Genomic DNA, 21506 nt, shown 5'->3' on the forward strand with positions numbered 1-21506 from the left:
ATATTTTTTTTTTAAGTTCATGATGGCAAACAGAACAAAACAGCAACCAAGCTTTTTTTTTTGCCACTGTACATTCACCCCGAACAATTCCTTATGGTGCACAAAGCATTGTGTTCAAACAATTGACTCAGGGGGCCACCAAAGGGACGAAGCAGGGGCAAATACACAGGTTGGGCCATAATAAGCGCACCCACTCGGACAAGCAGGGCTACATTTGCAGCACCATTCTCATTATTTAGGACAGAAACATGCTGACTAATGAAAGTATTCCTTTTGATCCTGTCCTTTCACAAAGCCATTATTCTTTTTCCAACCACTCCACCTGAACAAACTCAGCTAAGAAGCGACCATTTTTCTCATTTCTGATCTGTCTCACTGCTGACCAAATGAGCATGAATATGCACATACGACCAGAAATTGAATCCACAATTATGTAAAAGCTAAAGCACTTGAGAGATAAAACACCCAGATTAATACCAAATAATATTTTAAAATCAACAACAAACAAAAAACTTAATTGGACCAACATTTTGGAAGTTATGTCCTTCAGTAAGGATTCTGACATAGCCTTCAATAATAGCAAACATAAAGCAAACAAAGTTAATACTGAATGTATGTGCAATAAATTAATTACTTAGTGAATGGCAAAGTGTCAAATGCATATTGAGGACTAGCCAAGCAGACGCAAAATGAATCCTGCCCTGTGTGGTCACACATTAACTTACAACCATGACCTTTCCAGCTTATGTTTGTTCACTGCGCTATGCCCACATTACAATTACACTTCCTACCATTCATTAAAGACAGCTTTTTGCAGGAACAATTGCATGACCCAAAAGGTCCAAACACAATGCAACGCAACTATAACAGGTAGATTATTTTATGGAAAAAATAATAATAAAAAGCCGCGCAAATAACAACAAAATGACTCAGAAATAAAAATATTTTTTAAAACTCACGGTCTGCCCCCTAATAACTGCTACAATACAACGTTAGGGTCAAGTGTGCAGAATCAGCGCGAGCTAAAATGATCCACTGAAAAAGCATCTTAAACAATCCTCGTTTGCTTGCATTATCCTGGCTATTAGCTTTACAAATCAACTATCAACAACACTTCGCCACAGAATCTAGGGCCGTGAGATTATGCGTCAGTATAGCTGTCAATTTAGGTGAACTAACCAAACAACACAGCAAATGTTTGTCAAGAATCTGCTACTCAACTTGTTTTTCATTCATGTTTTAATGCAATGTTGTCTTACCTGGTGTAATCTCCTTTAGCCTCCTGCAATTTAAACAAAAACAAATTACTTCAACACATGCAACAATGTTTCAACCACTGTTTTGACATCACTTGATATTTAAGTGTTTGTATCAGCGTTCAAGTAACTTCTAATTCATTTCCTATAAAAAATGTTGACGCAATAAGCCCATTTACCTCGTATGAGTAAGATAGTTAACAACAAACGCTAAACTGTAAAAAATAATATATACAATTAATGTGGTTACTACTACTTCTACTAATACCATTAAATGTGATTACTGTCCTTGGGATTTCCAGGGAAAATTATGCATCTTAATGCGATTATTTGACATATACATGGCTACAAGAACGGGAAACCATGACATCTATAAAGTATTAATCATTACGCAATTTGAATAAAAGAAACACACACGGTGACCTTAATTTCGAATAGCTCAGTCACATTTTACGTTAGTTTAGAGGCTGAAATGTTTGGCTATAGAAACGAGCCAATTTTCAAACACAGCAGGATTGCAAAACATGCACCAAACACGTACGCAGGTGGCACTTGCTAACCGTGCTAGCTGTAGCTAATAGTTTTCCTCATTTAACGTTTTGATCGAGTTCAAACTTGAGGCAACGACTACTGCTTTGACTTCATGCGGTTTAAAATGACTGAAATGCTCAACTACACACTGATACAATTGAACAAGTAGAGAACACTTCTGCAAAAGTACACTTACCTGCAATGTGTACGCAGCTAATTTGAAGACGTTTTCACTTTCAACCTCGATGTCCCCCTAAAAACCAGCAAGGAAAAATATCTGTACAAATTATATTTTTAATCGGGCTACGCTGAACGCACTACCGCTGATCAGCACTAGAGCTTCACACTAGACTATCCGTACCTTCAGATTCCACTGTTGCAGATTCAACCATTCCCATAGGGATCCGGGGAGACTTTACTGATTGAAACGGTTACATAAGCTTTTCAGTACATTCAGTACATTTCAGTACATTTCTCGGCGCAAGTAAACCATAACAACAACCAGAAGCCATAAAAAACAAGTAATTTATCTTTTAGTTCATTCATGTTTAACAATGTAACAGACAGTAGTAAACCCCTCATGAACATGGTACACTCGGCGAGCAGGTTCAGCGCTCACGCTCCCACCATCCCATGGGTGAAAACTTTTTTTTCTTTTTTTTTTAAAACTACGTAGTTCTTGTAAAATTGGGTTTTCGACTGGAGGATTCAATTTAGGGTTTATAATTACGGATGTTTTCACACTGAAGTGGAATTTTAGCCATGCTTTTCGTTTGAGCTGAAGTTTGTAGGTATTTTGGGCTATTCATTTCAGTCGCATAATTCAATGGCAGACGGCAGTTGTGTGCGTCCAGTTTCTAGGTCACTCAATGGACGGTTCTACTCAGTAGCCACCAGAGACCCCAACCTTGCCATCTGCACTGCGTCTGTGTTAGGGCTCATTACTGAGCCTTAAGACCTATGAGTAGTGAAGATCAAGCCCCCCCATCTTGTTTAAGGATCCGGTGAAAACAGTTGGATCAAACCAGCCCCAAGATTCAAATAACGAATCACGTCTTTTCGTCTTATATTACTATATAATATTTGCTCCTGAGTGGTTAATTAATTTATTATGCAACTCGTGCAGTCGAATTTTTTTGGTGGTAAAAATAATTACGATAAAGAAAACTGGATAACAGCAATATATACATGCAAATATATGGCGTTGTTTTATAACACATTTATGATCAGTTTCTGAAAAAGTATATTCTACAACAAATTGGCTGTAAATGCACCAAATGTAGAGCTGTAAAATATCACCTGTTCTATTAAATATTTTTAGATGAACTTAAGATATGCCCTACAGAAAATTAATAAGATTTAAAATATATTATGACAAATGTACAAATATTTAAATGATACAAATATATAAAAAAATATTACTGCTATTGGAAAATCCACATATCTAATGATTTACAGATCATTTCCTTGCTATAATGATTAATGCAATACTTGAACTCACATTATTGATTACTATGATGGATTTCTAATGCCTGTTAATTGATTGATTTGAATATGAAATAATTATTAGGAAGGGCCCATTGTCAAGGGTATGTGTCAGTAGTGCAAGGAAGACACTATAAAGGATTCCACACTCAGTAAGCTACAGCTTGCTTTAATGTCATCATCACCTGCAATTATCTCTCCCCAGATGCCCCTTCTGAGTTGTTTGGGAGGTCTGCCAATTCTCCCTCTTTCTCTCTCTCAGTGTGTGCGTGTGTGCTTGTGTGTGACTGCTGGCTTCAGTGTAGTTTGTCATAACTGCTTGTCCATTCTCTGCTCACACCTTAATGTATGACCCAGCACTCTCTCCTCTTTAATTAACACAAATCTCTTCCAATATCTCTGCTATTGCTTTGCAGATGGGATCCCATGGCCAGGCTGAAACCTGTGAGGCTCAAGCAATTTACGCAGGTTCCTCGAGTGGGGAGAAGCAGTGAATTGGTACATTGTTCTGTTTTATGCTATTACAGGGCAGTGTTTCAAAAAGCCCCTGAAGTCAATAAATGGTGTTTTTGAGGATCGGGTAACTATTTTATACTTTTAGAAAGAACTGAAAGCCTCCATTGTGAAACAAGGAATGGATCAAACATGGAGAACAGAGGGGAGGAGTGGGGTGGGGGGCTTAGCAAAGTCTAAAATTAATTGGATAGTGCTGTGTTTGATTTACAGTAGAACAGTAACAATGAGTCTGCACAAGTACAACTGCTTCCGATGCAGAAAAACGGCTGAACTAATACAGTTATTATCAAGGGTTGGAGGACAGCCAGGCTTCAAATTCAAACTGCTCCCTAGCTAACGGCTCCCTTCTATAAATGCCCTGCAGACAAAAGAGATGCACGGACGCCAACAATGTCTTCAGCCGAGCAAGCTTGTTAAGATGTTGACATCTGTGAGTTTCAAAGGCAAGCATGCTTCAGCTTAGGTGTCCAACGAAGAAAAAAGGCACAGTGTCAGAAATATAATTTTAAGCTTCCATATTTGTGTTTTTGTAGCAGTATATTGCAACATATCATCATTAACTTTATGATAAAAAAAGTAGTGAGTTTTATATTTACAACACTATGCAAACCTGAAACATTGTCATAATCCCTTTCTTTTTTGAAAGTTGAAAAACTTTTTTAAAAGAAATTATTTACAAAACAATAACTAAAAACAGTAATAGTCTTAGTTTTAGTATCTTGCTCTGTCCCTTGCCTTGCTATTTTGTGACAGTTCTCCATAAAAAGCGCTGTACAAATAAAATTGAACTGAAATTGAATAGAATATATATGTGCTGTAGAATGGTCTCAGCATATTGTGGTGTGCACGAATTTGAAAGACTTGCGAAACTGTATGTAATCCTCAAATTCATGACTTCATTTGCATAGCTATTTGTCAGATATTCTGAAACTACCATGATTTCTGAGTGTTCTTGCATTTCCAAGCAACTGCTTAGAAACACTAATGTCAGCTTGATGCAAGGCCTTTTATCATCAGTCAGCTAGCTGTGCAATTCTGAGCATTTGCATTCTACATGATATAGAGCACTTTGTGCAAACTGGCAATGCACAGGCTAAATTAGAGATTTAATTACATTTGTGACGGTAAATTTATGATTGAGACACATAAATAATCATATGAAAATATATTAGGAGGAAAGACCATGGAATGACAGGACATATACTTTACAGTTTATAATTGATTATGTGATTGATCTCTGTTTAAATCACAGTATTATTTATACTTTTATGCAGGTAAATATATATATATATATATGTACAAAACAATAAATACAATAATGTAATAATGTCAAGTAAAGAATAACTTACATTGTAGACAGAAGATTTTGCATTTAGAAAAAACAGCTCCACGGTCGTGTTCTCCTTTAGGTATGAAATATTCTCAATATAAAACCTGTAAAACAAATCAAGCATGAAAACCAATTAAAGTCAGATTCTTTGAGGTAGACAACGTATCTTGTGTCTTAATAAAAATTAAGTCACACAGCCTGGACTATTTTGACTATTTGAATTTAGTTGAATTGCATTACCTGTGATGTAACACTTGATTGGAGAGATAATGTCCCTAATATGTGAGCTCCGTAATCCTGTTCATTATTGCTCGGGTTATTTTAAACAGTTTCAAGCTTTTTAATGCGTCCAGGTTAAATGATGTGTGTGCAGTATAAATGAAGTAGTGCAAAATTAAATGCTTTTTGATTCATTGGTGCCCTCTATTGGATGTTATCTTCAACATATCAGTGGCCGTGGACTCTGAGACCAGAAACAGCTATCCTAACTCTCAGAACTTCATTAACCTTTCCTGTTAGAAGCAATTATAAAGGATTCATATAAAGTGGGGGGTTTCAACCTTTTCTGATCCAATGGCCCTAACCCAGGCGCACAGGCAACTAGGGGGTCCCCAGTTTAAATTAAAAAAGTGTTATATTAAAAAAAAAAAAAAGGTTTTATATTCTGAAACATTTTCCTTAGTATAGTCATTGCATATCAAGTCTGGCCACGGACCCCCTACAGTGCCTTCAAGGATGCCCAGGGGTCTGCAGACCCCCTGTTGTAAGCCCAGGATATGAAGGCTTTGTACTAATGTCGCTGAGGTAGTTTCTGGTGAGGAGGTAATACTCACCGAACAAGGAACTTCAGGGCAACCGGTCCACTCTTCTTAGAAAAGTTATGGTCCAGGACCCTGCGGTCCATCTGCAACCAGTTCCGCTGGCCCCTGAGTGAGGAAGTGCAATGGGCACCACATATCACAATACCACCAGAGTCCAGCCTATAGATTTCACTTCTGGGGAAATTCCAATTAAAATTGTGATAATTGTGCAAAGGAAATCAGTGTCTGTTAGCTACTCCACAAGTTACAAACCCTCATGATAAGATGTATCTACAAAGTCCCTGTAATGCAAGTACTCACTATTTAAAACTAGCCCAGGTGAAGAACTTGCATTTTAAATATAATTTAAATGTACACTGGCTACCATTGTTGTATTAGTATGCATGCCCTTTGGTTTGTAACACTTCACAGAGTCAAATTTATATTGCTTTGTTTAAGCACTTCTCTCTCGCTTAAGTATGCTCTTGTATGTTTAAGTACTGTATAATAAGAGTCTGGCCAATCCTGCTCAATGGCCTCCACAATTAGCTCAACCAAGAATGATAGGAAAGGTCCCTTATGAACAGGACATACATTTAAAAACAGTCAGACGTGTTCTGCCTATGCATTTTAATCCATCACACACAACGCAAGCACATTTATTGTTCATAGTAATAATGAGCTCCTCACATGCACATTTAATTGAGAGGTGACTCATCTATGAGAACAGAAGGGAGATCTGTTCTTCCTGGAGCTGTGGGCTGCTGTGGCCTACTGTGGTCACAGCTGGAATAGTTCTGGCACAGGTGTGCATGGATGTTAGAGACAGGAACTATCAGAGACATGCTTTCATCTCTGCAGATATCTCCTCCTGGCCAAAGATGTATATAATCTCTGTCTACTGGGATATTTATGTTAAAACATTACGTTCATTTAAATACTGTATTCTGGGCGGTGTTTACTACAACACAACATATTCCAAAGAGTACATTTTGTTTTATTGCTGCCTTTTTTTTTTTTTACAAATAATGTTATAATTTTTTAAAAACTATTTTTAAACTTGTTTAGGTAGTTAATCAAATGGGCTTCCACCGAAGAATATCTTAACCCGCTCTTTTCATGTTTGGTAACTCTGGGGACAATGTCTTGGAATAGCCATTTTCCAAATGCTGTTTCTTGAGATGCAAACATAAATGGGAATCTGTGTGGAATGTTGATTTTCCCTAGCAGAGCTCCAGCTACAGCTCTTGTTTTTTTTTTACCACAGAAAGGTTGGACACACATTGAGGAAAACAAGTAGTTGAGTCCACCTTGTCTCATTACTACCACTTCACTGAAGCCTTCACTTCACAAGAAATTGTGATGTTAGGGTGTTTGTAATTGGGTAAAACCATAAACAGAGTCATGTTTCAGGTCATTTCAAGTGTTGTTATGATGCTGTTTTTAAAAGAGGACCAATTATAACAACACCTGAAATGATTACGCTACCCTCTCACGTATGTAGGGCTGTACTTACGTGTCATCAATGAAGGTTATTCCAAAGTACTCCTTTTCTTTGAGGTTAAAATGGGAAGAAACCAAATCTAAGAGTTCCCGGGACAGGAGCTTTGGCTGTAGTGAAGAGAAACATAGCATCACATTTATTCAGAGGTTGGGATATAATCTGAAAAATATGTTCTGTTTAGGTATTGCAAGTTCAGGCAATGTATGATAAAATATATATATATATATATTATATATATAAAATATATATATATATATATATTCAGGACACATACTAATTATAAATGAAGGTTTTATTACTGACCCTCCTTTTCCCCTAAGAATAATATAATGCATTCTTAAGAATCATATGAGGATTAAAATTGGGTAAAAACACATTTTAGGAATTAGTCTTGCGTGGCGTCTCGCATGGAGAGACCAGGGTTTATTAAAAATTAAAATTCAAACTAAGCACAATAAATTGTAAGGTGGAGCCATAGGGACTATTTTTTCTCCACTGGCTGTTATGACTAAGCTTTTCCTTATATCACCAACTTTAAAACCTAAGATGTTAAACTGATGTCTTCATGAGTTTGTGACCATGCTCTTGAAAACACCAGTCCACCGGAACATTTAAGAGTACTGTTAACAGTACTGTCACACAAAACGGCATCTGAACCACTCATTGAGATGTGAGGAGATGAGAATGAGAGGGGAGGAGGTGAGAGGCCATACCTGAACCAGCAGTTCTAGTTTCCTGTCGTCCAGGAGATGCACTTGGCAGACTCGACCCTCCGTCATCTGCAGAACAGGAAAGCACATCATTCTACATCATCTCGCTGCCGCCAAAAATTTGACCCTGACCTACACCGGCCCACTTAATCGAGTGGGCTTCTGTGGTTGCCTCTACTTCCACCTCCACCAACACCTTCTATCGCTGCAGTGTCATAAATGGATCATATTTAGAGATCTGACAATTCAATTTCCAGTAGAAATAATTATCTTCATCCAGCGCTCTCAGATGAATAAATTGGATTCCTGTTACTCCAGCACGAAGCCATTTGTGCATCATTTGGCAGAGTCAGCACATTTTCCAGGTGAGAGTTTTGCTGAGCCATTTGTTTTTTAGCTGTTTTATTTATTCAGATAAATGAATTACTCTGCCTGGACAGGGACACACAGACAGATCCATAGTGATTCTCACTATGTTTGACCGAATTATATTTCCCACCATATTGTCTGCTTTTCTTGGTCTGACCTTCCTGGACAGACATTTGTAAGAAGTGCTGTGCAAATTTTACTGAGTAAGTATGTAAATAAATTATAATGAATAATAATAATTTTTTTATTAAATTAATAAAATAACGAAAAAATTAACACGCTTGTGAAAATACATGCAACTTTTTCACAACCAGACATTGGTATGTTTTATTTGCCTATTACATCCTGAGGTTCCACCCACAAGAATGTGGGGAAGGTGTCATTTATATTTTTGAGTCAGAGTAAAAACCAGCTGGCTGCCAGTAGGTCAATTCTGGCTTGTGTGATGGAAACTGACAGTCTCACGGGAACTCAACCACCACCGGGCGTGATGAAAATAACTCTGACTGTGTCATGAGAAATCTGATCCGCCATTGTCCCACCCTCAGAAACTCCCATTCCAATAGACATTTATACACCATCTGTTGTCTTATGTTTTCATGACTTTTCTCTCAGTTTGGAATGCCCAGTTCTGTTCACTATCTGAACACGTTGCTGCAGCCTCCATTATCAATTTGGAAGAGCACAAACAAGGACATGGTTTACTCCAAAACATGTGATGCCAAGTCAGCTTCTTTGCACACTGCTATCTACATAGGCATGCAGGTTAAGAGTGACTGCTTGGCCAGCAGGAGTCACTATTGAGCAATGGGAGGTCACCTTGGCCAACGGAATCCCTGCTTCACTGGATGACCATTACCATGGTCAATTGCAAAATGTCTGCACACAATCTATCCTTTTTTCAGCAAAAACAATATGCTAACAGTACATAAAACCATCTGCAATGTACTGAAAATGTGATGTTCATTAATGAAATTATTCACAGTAACTGATAATAAATATTGGTGGTCTTCATTCACAGACAACCTTGTTAATTTGTCCTGATTCATTCATTAAAAAAATTACACACATATTCATTGCTATACCCTAAAAGTGTGGTATTTCCCTATTTTTCAATGGCATTCATGTTTTTGTACTACTAACTGATAATGATCACATTTTTTCAATCAGGCTGATTGTTCTAAATAACATTAAAAAGGAAATTAATAATAAAACCAAAGATTTCTGTGGTTACAATAGAAAGCTTGTCAAATATTTAGGACAACTATGGGGTTAGTCAATACAACAACATAAGCCTGTCTAATCTATCTTAATAGAGAGAATTATTGTAGCGGTTAATTACACAAGCTCCATTGTCTAAGAGGGGATTAGTCACTATAGTAACCCTTAAAGGATTGTGAGATTGTCCAGTGTGTGATCTAGGGTACACGTATCAATGCAGCATTGTTACCGAGAAATTACGTCAAATCATATGGCTGTGCATAACAGCATCTAGGAAACACAGGTCACAGAAACTTTATATATTCTACAGTTCCCACAAAACACTGCGTTGCTCCCTTTAACATAAAATCGCATACTTATATTAGCGCCTTTACCAATCTGTCACTTCATCACTGTGTGTTTTCTGAGCAGTTGACTGAGAAATTTTTTAAACATTCTTTAGAACTCAGTTAGAGTTCTAAAGAGTTCAAAAGATACAGAGCACAGTACTCTGCCTCCATGCCACTGACTTAATGATGATGTGTTCTCACATATGGTGACCTTCGACCCCACGTGTGTGCTTCTCCTCATATTATCCTCTTATGGCCTGTATCTTAGATGATTTGCCACTGAATGGGGTTAATGGGGCTCACCCTCTTTTAGCCAAAGCCAGGGGTTTGCCATGGGCATTAGGGAGACTGTAAACTTGCCTACTACAAAGACACAAGGGGGATACTCTACACCGCAGCCAGGACATGTAGTCACAGTACACAAAGAGCACTGCGGCACAGGTGTGGTGTGTCGGGTCTGGAATGATGTGCGAGCATGTTTCATTTGATGAAAACCACAAATTGAAACAAGGTTAAACCAAGCGAAACGGATAGCAATAGAGGTGGCCTTTGCTTGTTTAACAAGGGAGCTTGGTGAGTTTAGACCGCCAAATATTCGAGGCGAAAAGAAAGATAAACTCAGATCTTTCTTGTACGAGAAAGAAAACACAAGATGAGATTTATTCAGGGATACTGGGATGCAGTAGCAAGCTTGCTGTCTATATGTGATTCAGTCCAGTTTTGATATCCTACATATCCAGTATGATAAATGGCAGCATAATGTACACAAATACAGTCAATGACTAATTGATGCCCCTTAAAGAAGTATTCCTTAACCAGGACAATTGCATTTTACTTACACTTTCAGAGCAGTAACTTTACTAAATATGGGGTTTTGAGTTCCACACTCAAATGAATTTAACATGTTAAATGGAAACCTGGGGAGATAGAGAGAGAAAGAAAGAGAGTGAGAGAGAGAGCAAGAGGTAGGTAGGCAGGTAGGTAGAGGACTTCAGAGAGTCTTCAGGCAGTAAGAAAGGTTATACATGTCAAAAGTAGGGTCATGTGATGTCTAATGACCATGACAAAGAGGTCATCACTCTGAGGCTGCGTCTCAGGGGCAGGGACTTCAAACACTGCCCCTTCACACAAGCCCCCAGTCAGTGACCTGCAGGGGCTTAGCACCCAGCCCAAAGCATTGCTCGCCCCGTAACACAATTAGCTACTTAGCATTCACTGCACACAGCCTCACATAACCGTGCCAATTTCCATCTTGCGTCTACACTAAATTGCTATTAAAATCCCAATGTCAGTGACAGCGACTTCTGTAAATCAAAAGTAATCTGTGTCACGGCTTCCTTTTGTTGTACTGAACAAACCTAATAAAATATACAACTAATCACATTCTATTGAATGCAATAAACACTAGCTCACAGCTAGTTTTAAGACCAAAAATACTGAGAAACATACACTTGGAACAAGTGCTTCATTTGTAACGGAAACCCATGCACAAGTTACATGCTGCGGTACATTGGACTCACAATGATTACAGATAATTAGAAGCTTTGTGTTTAGACGCTTCACAACCAAGCATTCTTAAAACAAAGTTCAAAGAAGACCTCCCACAAGAGGCACCCTGTGATCATTTAAAGACTGCCCGAATGCACACTGGATCTGCCCTGATACCTCAGCGAGAGAATCATCTCTGTGCAATCACTGTGCAAATCTGCCAATAAAAGGGCCGGACAAGGAACTTCATAATGGCTTCCATGTGTCCCACAGGTCCTTTTCTTCCAGTGGTTTTATAAGATTTACACTGAAATAGCACTCACAATCAGAAAAGCTTTGTCTTTTATTCGCTCCTTTACTTTTTTCATGAGTAAAAGTTTCTTATGTTATTAAAAAAGTTTTTTAAAAAATGTCCTTTAGCAACATGCTTTGCTCCTGTTGCTTCCAAGTAATTGATTTTAGACTGAGGAAGAAAAAAGATCAATAACCCCCCATTGATTGGGTGGTTCTGAAATGAAAGATGACACGACTGAAAACAATTACAGCTGGCGCTAAGTTCAGTTTTCAATCAGAACAAATGTAAAAGATTGTCTAAAATCTGCCAAATAGATTTAAAAACAAATAATATTTTATATTTGCAAAAAAATATTAACAGGTCAGGTGCAGTTGGATCGCTGGTACTGTTGTAACTCAATGAAAGAGAGGAGACGACTGATTGAGTATCACATGACACCAGGGAAGCAGCAGTAACCCCCAGCTGCTCTGATGGTAGAGCTACACAGAGGTGGTATTCATAATAAAGCAGAATAGATGTATTTCAAACACTCTCCCACTTCTTCTGAGTGAAAGGCATAGCATCAGTGATTAACAGGAGCTACACAATGTTAACCCATGGTCAGCATTAACCAATATAACAGGATATGACAAGTGAAACGGAGCACAGACAAGCCTCCAGATTACAGTTCACAGACATGATCTACACCACCAACTCTCAGAATAAACAGCCAGAAAACGGCCCAAGCGGCTGTGGGATTCCTCATAGCACAGTTTAACATATTTAGATCAAATCACACAATGTCGCAATGTTTCGTTTGAAACTAGCGTTCATTGAAGAACACATGCGAGAGCCCCAGTAGTACTTGCCTCAATCCAACGAATGGCAGACAACAAGAAACTTTGAGATGCCATACCTGGTAGAGCTCCCCATAGTGGCACCAGTCCTGCACAAACCGCTGGCACGGTCTCATTCCCCACGCGTACCACTTAGTGAAAATGCGCCCCGCCAGGTTCCACACGAACTGACCGCCGCTGAGCAGCAGGTCCTCCACGCCGCACATAAAGCTGACGGCCATGGCTGCCTCTCGGGAGCAGGGCTCGGAGATGGCTGCTGCTCGCGCCGGCGGCTGATGTAACCTCAGAGAGGAGTGAGCCGGAGCAGTCTGGGTCAAAGCCCACAGGCAGCCCTTTCAGCAGGAGCCCTGGGCCTGGTCCAGCACAGCCCCACACACACAGCACGGAGCACGGAGCTGGGGGAGAGCCTGCGGACCAGCCACTGAGCCCTGCCTACCCACCGCACGCAGGGAAACACACATATACAGCTCACAAACACACACACACACACACAGAAACACACATATACACCTCACAAACACACACACAAACACACGCGCACACACAGAAACACACATATACACGGCACAAACACACACGCATGCACGCACACACACACACACACACACACACACACACAGAAACACACATATACACCGCACACACACACACACACAGAAACACACATATACACGGCACACACACACACACACACAGAAACACACATATACAGCTCACAAACACACACACACACATACACACAGAAACATACATATACACCTCACATACACACACACATAGAAACATAGATATACACTGTACAAACTCACATGCACACATACACACACAGAAAAACACACATATACAGCTCACAAACACACACGCACATATACACACACACAGAGAAACACACATATAAACCTTACAATCACACATACACACCGCACAAACACACACACACATACACACGCTCATACAAATACACACATGCACATGCACACACACGCGCTCATACAGACAAACACACAGTGCACTGCCTGCCCACTTGTCTGCCAACTCAACACCCTCTCTCTCTTTCTCTCTCTCTCTCGTGTGACAGCACACAAGTATATATTTTAAATATATTTCAGACACCACTGTTGATTCTGCTATTACATAGTGAAAAGAACACCAGTCTGGAAGTCAGCGACAATACACATACACAGCCATCTTTGTTAATGTAATATTTACTTCTTTAAGGCTTATGCAATGCTGTTTTACTCTGATGTTTTTCCATATGCCCTGTAATGGCATTTATATTTTCAGATTTTAATGCCTGGTTTTCAGACGTGACTCATCAGAGGGAGTCTGAAAAGGTCATTTTTTTCTCCACACGAGGGGTGCAGTTTCCTCAGGACACCAGACATCCCCACCCATCTATCTTTTTTTTCCACAAGAACACTAAAATAACCTGTAGTTCATTAACAGAGGCTGTGGCTTTAGTGTGACGTGCAACAACACAAAGAAACACTGCTCGGCTCCGGAACATGAAATTATAAAGACACTGCTAGCACGTCTCTTCACCATCATTTTATTTCTGAATGTTCTGTATTTTTCCTTTTTTACAGTCCATTTTACAAGGGCCAATAAAAACTTGCTTTGGTTAAGAAATAAAACAAACTTTTAACTGTATGGAGAGAATTCCCGGACATTACATGTTTAATATTTTAGAAAGAGAGGATGCAAATTTTCCAGTGAAGCCTTTCGAGCCACGTTGTCAATTCCAAAAAAAGTGCAGTGTGGCGAACAAAACATAGATGACTGGCGTGACAAACTGAAAACGCAGCAGTCGCTAAGCAGCATTTCATCTGGAAACAATATCCTGTTATTTGTCAGTGAGATTTAAATCTCCCAGGACTATTTTGTTAACACTTACAAATCTCCGTGCAGAGCTTGTGGGGTATGGGAGGATCGCAGAGATGAGGAAATGAAGGGACAACTTGGTTTGGGTGAAACTGGCACCGCATTTGAAGGCAGAGGAGACGGGACGTAAATCTGACTCTCTCTTGAGCCGGCTAAGCAACTGACCCAGCAATCTGCTCAGAAGCTGTAAAAACTGAATCATATCCCATGGTGCTTTTTTCCCTCCCCCAAAATAAAGTCACAAGAATTAATATTACTGCCCACTAGAAATTAAAGACGTTGGTGAAACTCAGCAATAAAAGCATGTCCCAAACAGTAGCTGAAGGATCCATTTCTTCATATATTTGAAAGGTAAAAATCAATGCTAATCCTGGCTTTATGAAGACAGGTGAATCAATATGGTTTGAGAGCTATGCTGAGAGAGTATTAACAGCTATGGAAGTAATGCACTGCTGGGTGACACCACAGCCTCAGCACTTTCATTCCCTCATTCCCTCACACCCTCTCTCTCTCTCTCTATCTCTCTCCCCCACACACGAACACGTTCATGCACAAACGCACACAAACAAACATGCACACGTGCACGCATACACACACACCACAAAAAAAACGTACATGAGCACAAACACACACACACTCACACACACACACACACACACACACGCACACACACAAGTACACACATACACGGGCATGCACATGAACACACACACACACACCTCAGCTCTCCGAGTGACAGGGATAGTGACAGATAGACAGCTGCAGTACACACAAAAGCTGGTCACTGTCATAAAGCATAAAGCACTTATGACAAGGAAAAAGTGTTCTTTTCAGTCTTGTCAAAAATATCTACAGAAGTCAGATACTTACAGTATATTGAAATAATTGTTCACTCTGTGCAGTAAAACAGTCAATTTTGCAGTTTGGCACTAACAGGGTAAATGTCAATGGTTTACAGGCACTCTGGGAGGATAGAGAGCTTGTAACCACATTAAGTCCCCCTGAGACACTTAAGTGGTTACACATAGCACCCGGAGCTGAGACAGACAGGCAAACAGCTTAAATAAACTCAAAATTTAACGCCAAATCGAAACTGTCCTTTCTCTACCCATCACTATGGTGCTATGATCCAACTGACTGAAACATAATATACTGTAGTTTAAAGCAGTATTCACTCTGAAAGTTAAGGGAAGGTGCCCCATTCATATGCTGTTATCTTAAAGAATTGTGGTATAGTGCACATGTATTGTATATGTATTTCCTAATAACTCAGAAGGCAGATCAACTTATTCTGGGCGCCTCTCTGATCTTAAGGACAATGATATTGTATTGAACCTACTTGAGAATCTCTGTTATGGTCATGCAATAATACAACTGCAGCCATTGTACTTGGCCCTATATAACATATCATTTTGTCTACTAAACAACAGATTAGAATCTATGGCACCTATCTAGCATAATAATATAGCATCATTTTTTTAGGGTTTGATTACTTCTTTAAAATGATCCTTACCTGACCTGGAGGAATTTAGAAAATAAAAACATTCATAGAGCGATGCCCTGTTTTCTACTGATTATCAGTATTTGTAATCACAATGCATAACCGCTCTGCTGTAACACTACAGAAACAGACGTAGAGCCCAAGTTCAAAAACCAATGCTGTCATACTACCTAGAATGCATAGAGACCTTGCCAAGTACTGTCCCATCAGGTTCAAAGTAGGACAAATCTGTGTTTTGTATACACATACTACCAAGTGCAAAATTATGTAGCGTTCCAGTATGTGTTTTAGAAGACAGCCCAAGACTGTTCCTAAAGTGAGAGATTCCAATGATTTCACCTCTGCTTCCTGTTGGAGATGTCTCTTTTCTCCACCAGGGTTGGTGGGGGTTGGGGTGGGTGGGGTGAGTGTGTAGGGTGTCAGTTAGATGATGAATTCAATGGGAGGGGGGGCGGGGTAAAAGGTCTGTTTACTTCAATAATACATGAGGGCATGCTGGTTCTTTGGGTTTTTTTTCACGGAGAAACAAAGACTCAAGCGGCTCCAAGGCCAAAACATACACAAGCACAGGACTCAGTGCCTGCAGGTGGATGATAAACACAGATGATATCCATGTGCTGTGCTCTATGTGCACTGTGGGTATGGGGAGGGGCGGTGGGTATTAGACCAGATGAGACCAGACAGCAACCTTTGAATCCGGCCCAGTTTAAAAAGACACAGGGTTTCCCTGGGGAAACGGTGAATTGCATGACCTTTGCCAGAAAGGGAGGAGCAAACCTGCACTCTCTGCGAGGCCTAAGATACTTCTGCTTCAACATAGCATCTTTCTGTGTCCTCCCCCATGACACGTTCCTCAAGCTAAATCTTGCTTCACTGTGCAAAACAATGGAAGCCCCTGAAGCATAAACATAGCACTTGTAAATACGACAGTAATGCACCCATTAAGTATACTCAACCTAGAGTTTACTTACACTGGATGCCAATAAATTCATCCAGACCACAGGTTAAATATGATCTCTCTGCATTAGCATGGATAAAGAGATGCCACAACACAGAGAGACAAAGTAGACCAATTAATTTAGTATCATATTAAATTTACAAAGGAAATCTCAGAAGAATAAATATGTACGCCTGTAAGCTTATTTAAAGCTTGATTTTTCATTGATTCAACATATAAGCATGTACACATAAGCTACATACAGCATAAACATATTCTGTACACGTCTACTCAGGTTGCATGGTTTTCTTTTTTTGTGTCATATCATGTTTCATGGCATATGTCATTGTCAAGGATCCAGGGTGGAAAAAGATTTTATGACTTTATAACTGCATTTTGGATAATTGCATACTTACTATGCATAGTACAGTGTGCAGTAATGAGTTTACTCATGTGCATGCATAATATTATAAAAAATATCCACAGCATATGTAATATAAGACATGGCTGATTTGATTTGATTCATGATTTGACGTAAACTCTGTGCATGCTCTGTACTCAAATAAATCCCTTTTTTCTAATGTAGCTTTTCATGATAAGAACTGGCCAGGGAATGCAGACAGATCAGTCCTGAGCAGATTCCTAGCCATCAGAAACAGGCACTGAGGGGCTGAGAATGACAACGTCTTTAGTGGAGAGCTAGGTGACCTCACACTGAGTGATACTGCTGTGATGTAATTCCTGTAGCCTCTGTACTGACAAATCATGTGCCACCAAGTGACAGCTGTTACATCCAACCCCAGCACAAACCCAATACATTACAATGTCCATACACAATGGCCATTATCTTTCCTGCTGAAAACGGGCTTATGTGATTGCACAGAGTAGCATTAGATGCTCAAGTTGACTGTTCACTGCTGGTTCTGATGTAAACCATGGCATGTGGGACATCACCAGTAGGTGGAGTAATATTACATTAGAGAATGAGGCAATGCACAATCCAGGAAATGATGTATAAACTACTGTACGTAGGGCTCATTTAAAAAAATATTCCAGTTCAGAGCCAGGAATTGCCAGGCTCAGTTAAAAAAATTAATTATTAAAAAGCATGAATCCACTTTAGCAGGATCAACAGACTTGTAGAGAGTTCCATCTTCAGGGAATACCACGACACATTTACACTGCAGCCAAGATTATCATCCGTCTTTGTCTCAGGGCTAATTATAATATGATGCCAATTACCATGTACAATAAATTGTGCATTAATTTTCTAAAAGAGGAAGCCTTCCTTTCAGTTATTGTGCCACACATGACACAGGAACAGCTGTCTGCATGTGCCTGCTGACAGTCCCAATAAGGCCCATCTGTGGCTGTGTCAGGATCGTGCCATATTGGTAGTCCCCTCACTTCCATTCCATACACGCTTTGTTACCATTAATATTATCGCTCTAAAGGGTCCTGATTGGGACAGTCGAATGTGGGAATGTGGGATGCTTTCACATTAAACATTTCAAAGGTAAAATGTAAGATTTTAATTTCCTCATAATAAAAAATCCTGATTGGCCAGTGTCTACTGTTTCCAGGAGCCACTTAGGTCATTTAACATTGGCTCTAGTGCTGCACAGGGAGGGGGGGTTACTTTCAGGGGGGTTCCGCCCCCTTATTGCACTATAGTGACTCCTCTGGTCAGTCAGTCACCTGCAGTCTGCCTGCAGCAGATGTGTATGAAGTAGGCTACTCGTAATCCCCTGATGCAATGACTACACAGGTCTCTCTGCAGAATGAAAATAAGCAGTGGCTGGCAGCAGATGCTTTAACCGCTTGATTGATACACTTTATTGATCCCCATTGGGAAAATTCACATTGTCACCAGCAGCAGACCACACATAAATAATTCAAACAGAAAAATAAAAAGGTCACACGTGTTGATCTGCAATCTCACTGGAGGAGGACGTTGGAATAGAATTGGTTTACAATACAACTGGGCATTCTGACTGGGAAGAATTACGACAATTTCCACAAATCATTCAAAAGGGGGCATGACAAGACCACTTCTTGCTACATCAAATCAGAAGATTTGCACTAAATAGAATTTCCTCACTTTAATGCAATTCAGAGGAAACATGCTCTGTTTTTTTAAGAACATAAAGAACATACCCAAATCCCCAAGTAAAATCAATATCAAGCCAAAGCTTTAATTAACTGTAAACATATTATATGGCATTAGATGTGTAGAGCACGTTACCTTTGGTTAGAGTGCCTGGTACTGCACAGTGAAAATATTGACACAAATGGAAGAGAATAATTGAAGCCTCTCGTTGGTGTCCCTTTGTCTCCCTGCTGGGACCGCTCAGGCTGAGAGACACTTTGTCTGCATTATGACAATAAAGGGACAGAAGCAGACAAGCCCTTCCTCGGTCTCAAAGAGCACACACACACACACACGTGCACACACACATACACACACACACACACACACACACACATACACACGTACATACACACATGCGCACACACACACACATGCACACACAAACGCACGCACGCACACGTACATGCGTGCACGCACACACATGCATGCACACATGCACACACACACACGCACACACACATAGAAGATATGCTTTAAGGGAATACTTCACTACATTTTTCGAGGGCACACACACAGTCTCTGTCATATGCATTACCACTGTGTGATGTGGTACACCATGTGGTGTTGAGAGAGCAGAGAGAAAAGCTTTTGTTTGTGACTCCACACAGCGGCAGTACCCTGCTTGGTGAGGCGAGGTGGGGGGAGAGGGAGGGGGAGGGCTGAGGGGAGGCTGAGGTTTGGAGCACTAGTGAGATGCCCGTTATGACAGGGATGCAAAGCCTGGCCTTCTGGACTCTGCTCTCAACTGCCCCAAATCCTCTGGGTTGGGGAAAATTCCACGTGTGCGTAACCCTCTCATATCCGAAGGGGGTGGAAACTATGCCGGTCTCCAGGGAGACGCTGGTCATGTGACGAGTCTGAAATGAGCTCCCACCGGGATCCGCACGTATGGCTCCGCAGAGCATGTCCACTGAAAAATTACATGCCAATGGGCTTGATTGTGTATGCAGGAGGAGAGGTTTGGGAGTTCCAAACAGCAGTGCAGGTGTCCAGAGGGAGATGGAGAGGGGGGGGGGGGGGAGAAATAGACAGACTCCCCTCCACCGAATAGTTCCACTCAGTGGGGACTGTGACTTATGGGGTACAGGAGCTTTACCATCACAGAGTGAAATTCAGACAGATGAGACATGAACCTTTCTTTACAGCTGAAGGGGTCTTATCAAAGACATACCGATGCTGAATCCCTCATGATAAAACACCGACCTTGTTTCAGCGATAGATTTCTTTTTTCAAAATGTATGAGTCATGGGAATTACTTTTATCCAAAACTGTGAACAGCTCACCATTTCCCACCTCTTTAAAGTTCCACGAGCTTTCAGTTTTACAGAAATAGCACCCTTGTGTAAGTAGAGGAAACATGTCCACCAAGGAAATACACTGGAAAGCATTACCAGAGCTCCCAACATCTACTGCCCAGCAGAAGCTACTGCACCTCCAGCCTTTACATCCACCACCAGCACACACCCAATGCCAGCTCCACCCAGCCATCTGCCGTGCTCAGCAACACCCTGACCTGAAACAGCACCACCCATCTTCCCCCACCCTTTCCCCAGGGAGCGCCACTGGTATTTCCAGATTTGGAATAGTTCCCAGGTCCCTCATGATGCAAATGGAAGCAAATCGTTTGTGAACGTCAAACACATGCTAAAGAAGATTTTTCAAGCCCTAACTGTGCTTAATTACAGTGCACAATAAGCTGAATTCAGGGAGGAACAGAGGTGTGTGTCTGCCCTGCATGTTCTTGAAGCAAGGCTTTAATTAATTACAATAAACTACTACCTATAATCAGGGATGGATCATGGCAGGAAAAAATCTAAGGCTTTTATTAATTACACTTAACTACAGAGAGAATTAGAGCACCACTACACCTGTCCCACATGTTCAGGAAATACCTATTACAAGTAATGCATTATCAACTGAGATAAAAGACTGTTCTTTACTTCTGTCAACAGCATGCATTGAAAACCAGGCCACCCTGGAACCAGCAAGTGAAGTGGTCCTTCCCAGAGCTCTGCGCTCCATTTCTGCACAGGCATTTATGGCAGACAGGGAAAATGTGCACAGACTGTTTGTTTCGCTGAAATATACCCCAGCATGCATGCATGAGGGATATACAGCGCACGTCCAATCATTTTGAGCCTGCTGTTCTCATGAAAGTTTCATGGCTGTCCCTTTGACACGTCAATCGCCTCACACAATCCCTGGTCTACAGATCACCTTCCATTTGCCCCCACATTCAGTCCTGTAAGTGATACATTTTTGTATATAAATTTTTATCCAGTTCTTCTAACTGATTGGAACGTCAGCAACGTTTAAAATAGTTTAAATATCCATCCTTGAGAGGACAACTAAATAACAGAGCTAT

General features: G+C 40.4%; 1 protein-coding gene across 4 annotated transcripts in view; it reads right to left on the minus strand.

The window, feature by feature from the left end:
- Positions 1–21506, minus strand: part of frmd4ba (FERM domain containing 4Ba) — a 51457-nt gene that overhangs the window by 21139 nt on the left and 8812 nt on the right. For 3 of the 4 annotated variants that reach the window (XM_064304325.1, XM_064304326.1, XM_064304324.1), the window contains exons 1-7: positions 12730–12906; positions 8136–8201; positions 7435–7529; positions 5952–6044; positions 5138–5222; positions 1984–2040; positions 1260–1282 (exon numbers count right to left, since the gene is read on the minus strand). In XM_064304325.1, coding sequence (XP_064160395.1) covers positions 1260–1282; positions 1984–2040; positions 5138–5222; positions 5952–6044; positions 7435–7529; positions 8136–8201; positions 12730–12891 — 581 coding nt within the window. In that variant the 5' untranslated portion in view covers positions 12892–12906. Of the gene's footprint in view, positions 1–1259; positions 1283–1983; positions 2041–5137; positions 5223–5951; positions 6045–7434; positions 7530–8135; positions 8202–12729; positions 12907–21506 lie in introns of those variants that run through there. The other variant, XM_064304327.1, reaches the window with a different exon arrangement.

This window comes from Anguilla rostrata, chromosome 13 (genome assembly GCF_018555375.3).
Source record: "Anguilla rostrata isolate EN2019 chromosome 13, ASM1855537v3, whole genome shotgun sequence".
Lineage (NCBI taxonomy): Eukaryota > Metazoa > Chordata > Actinopteri > Anguilliformes > Anguillidae > Anguilla > Anguilla rostrata.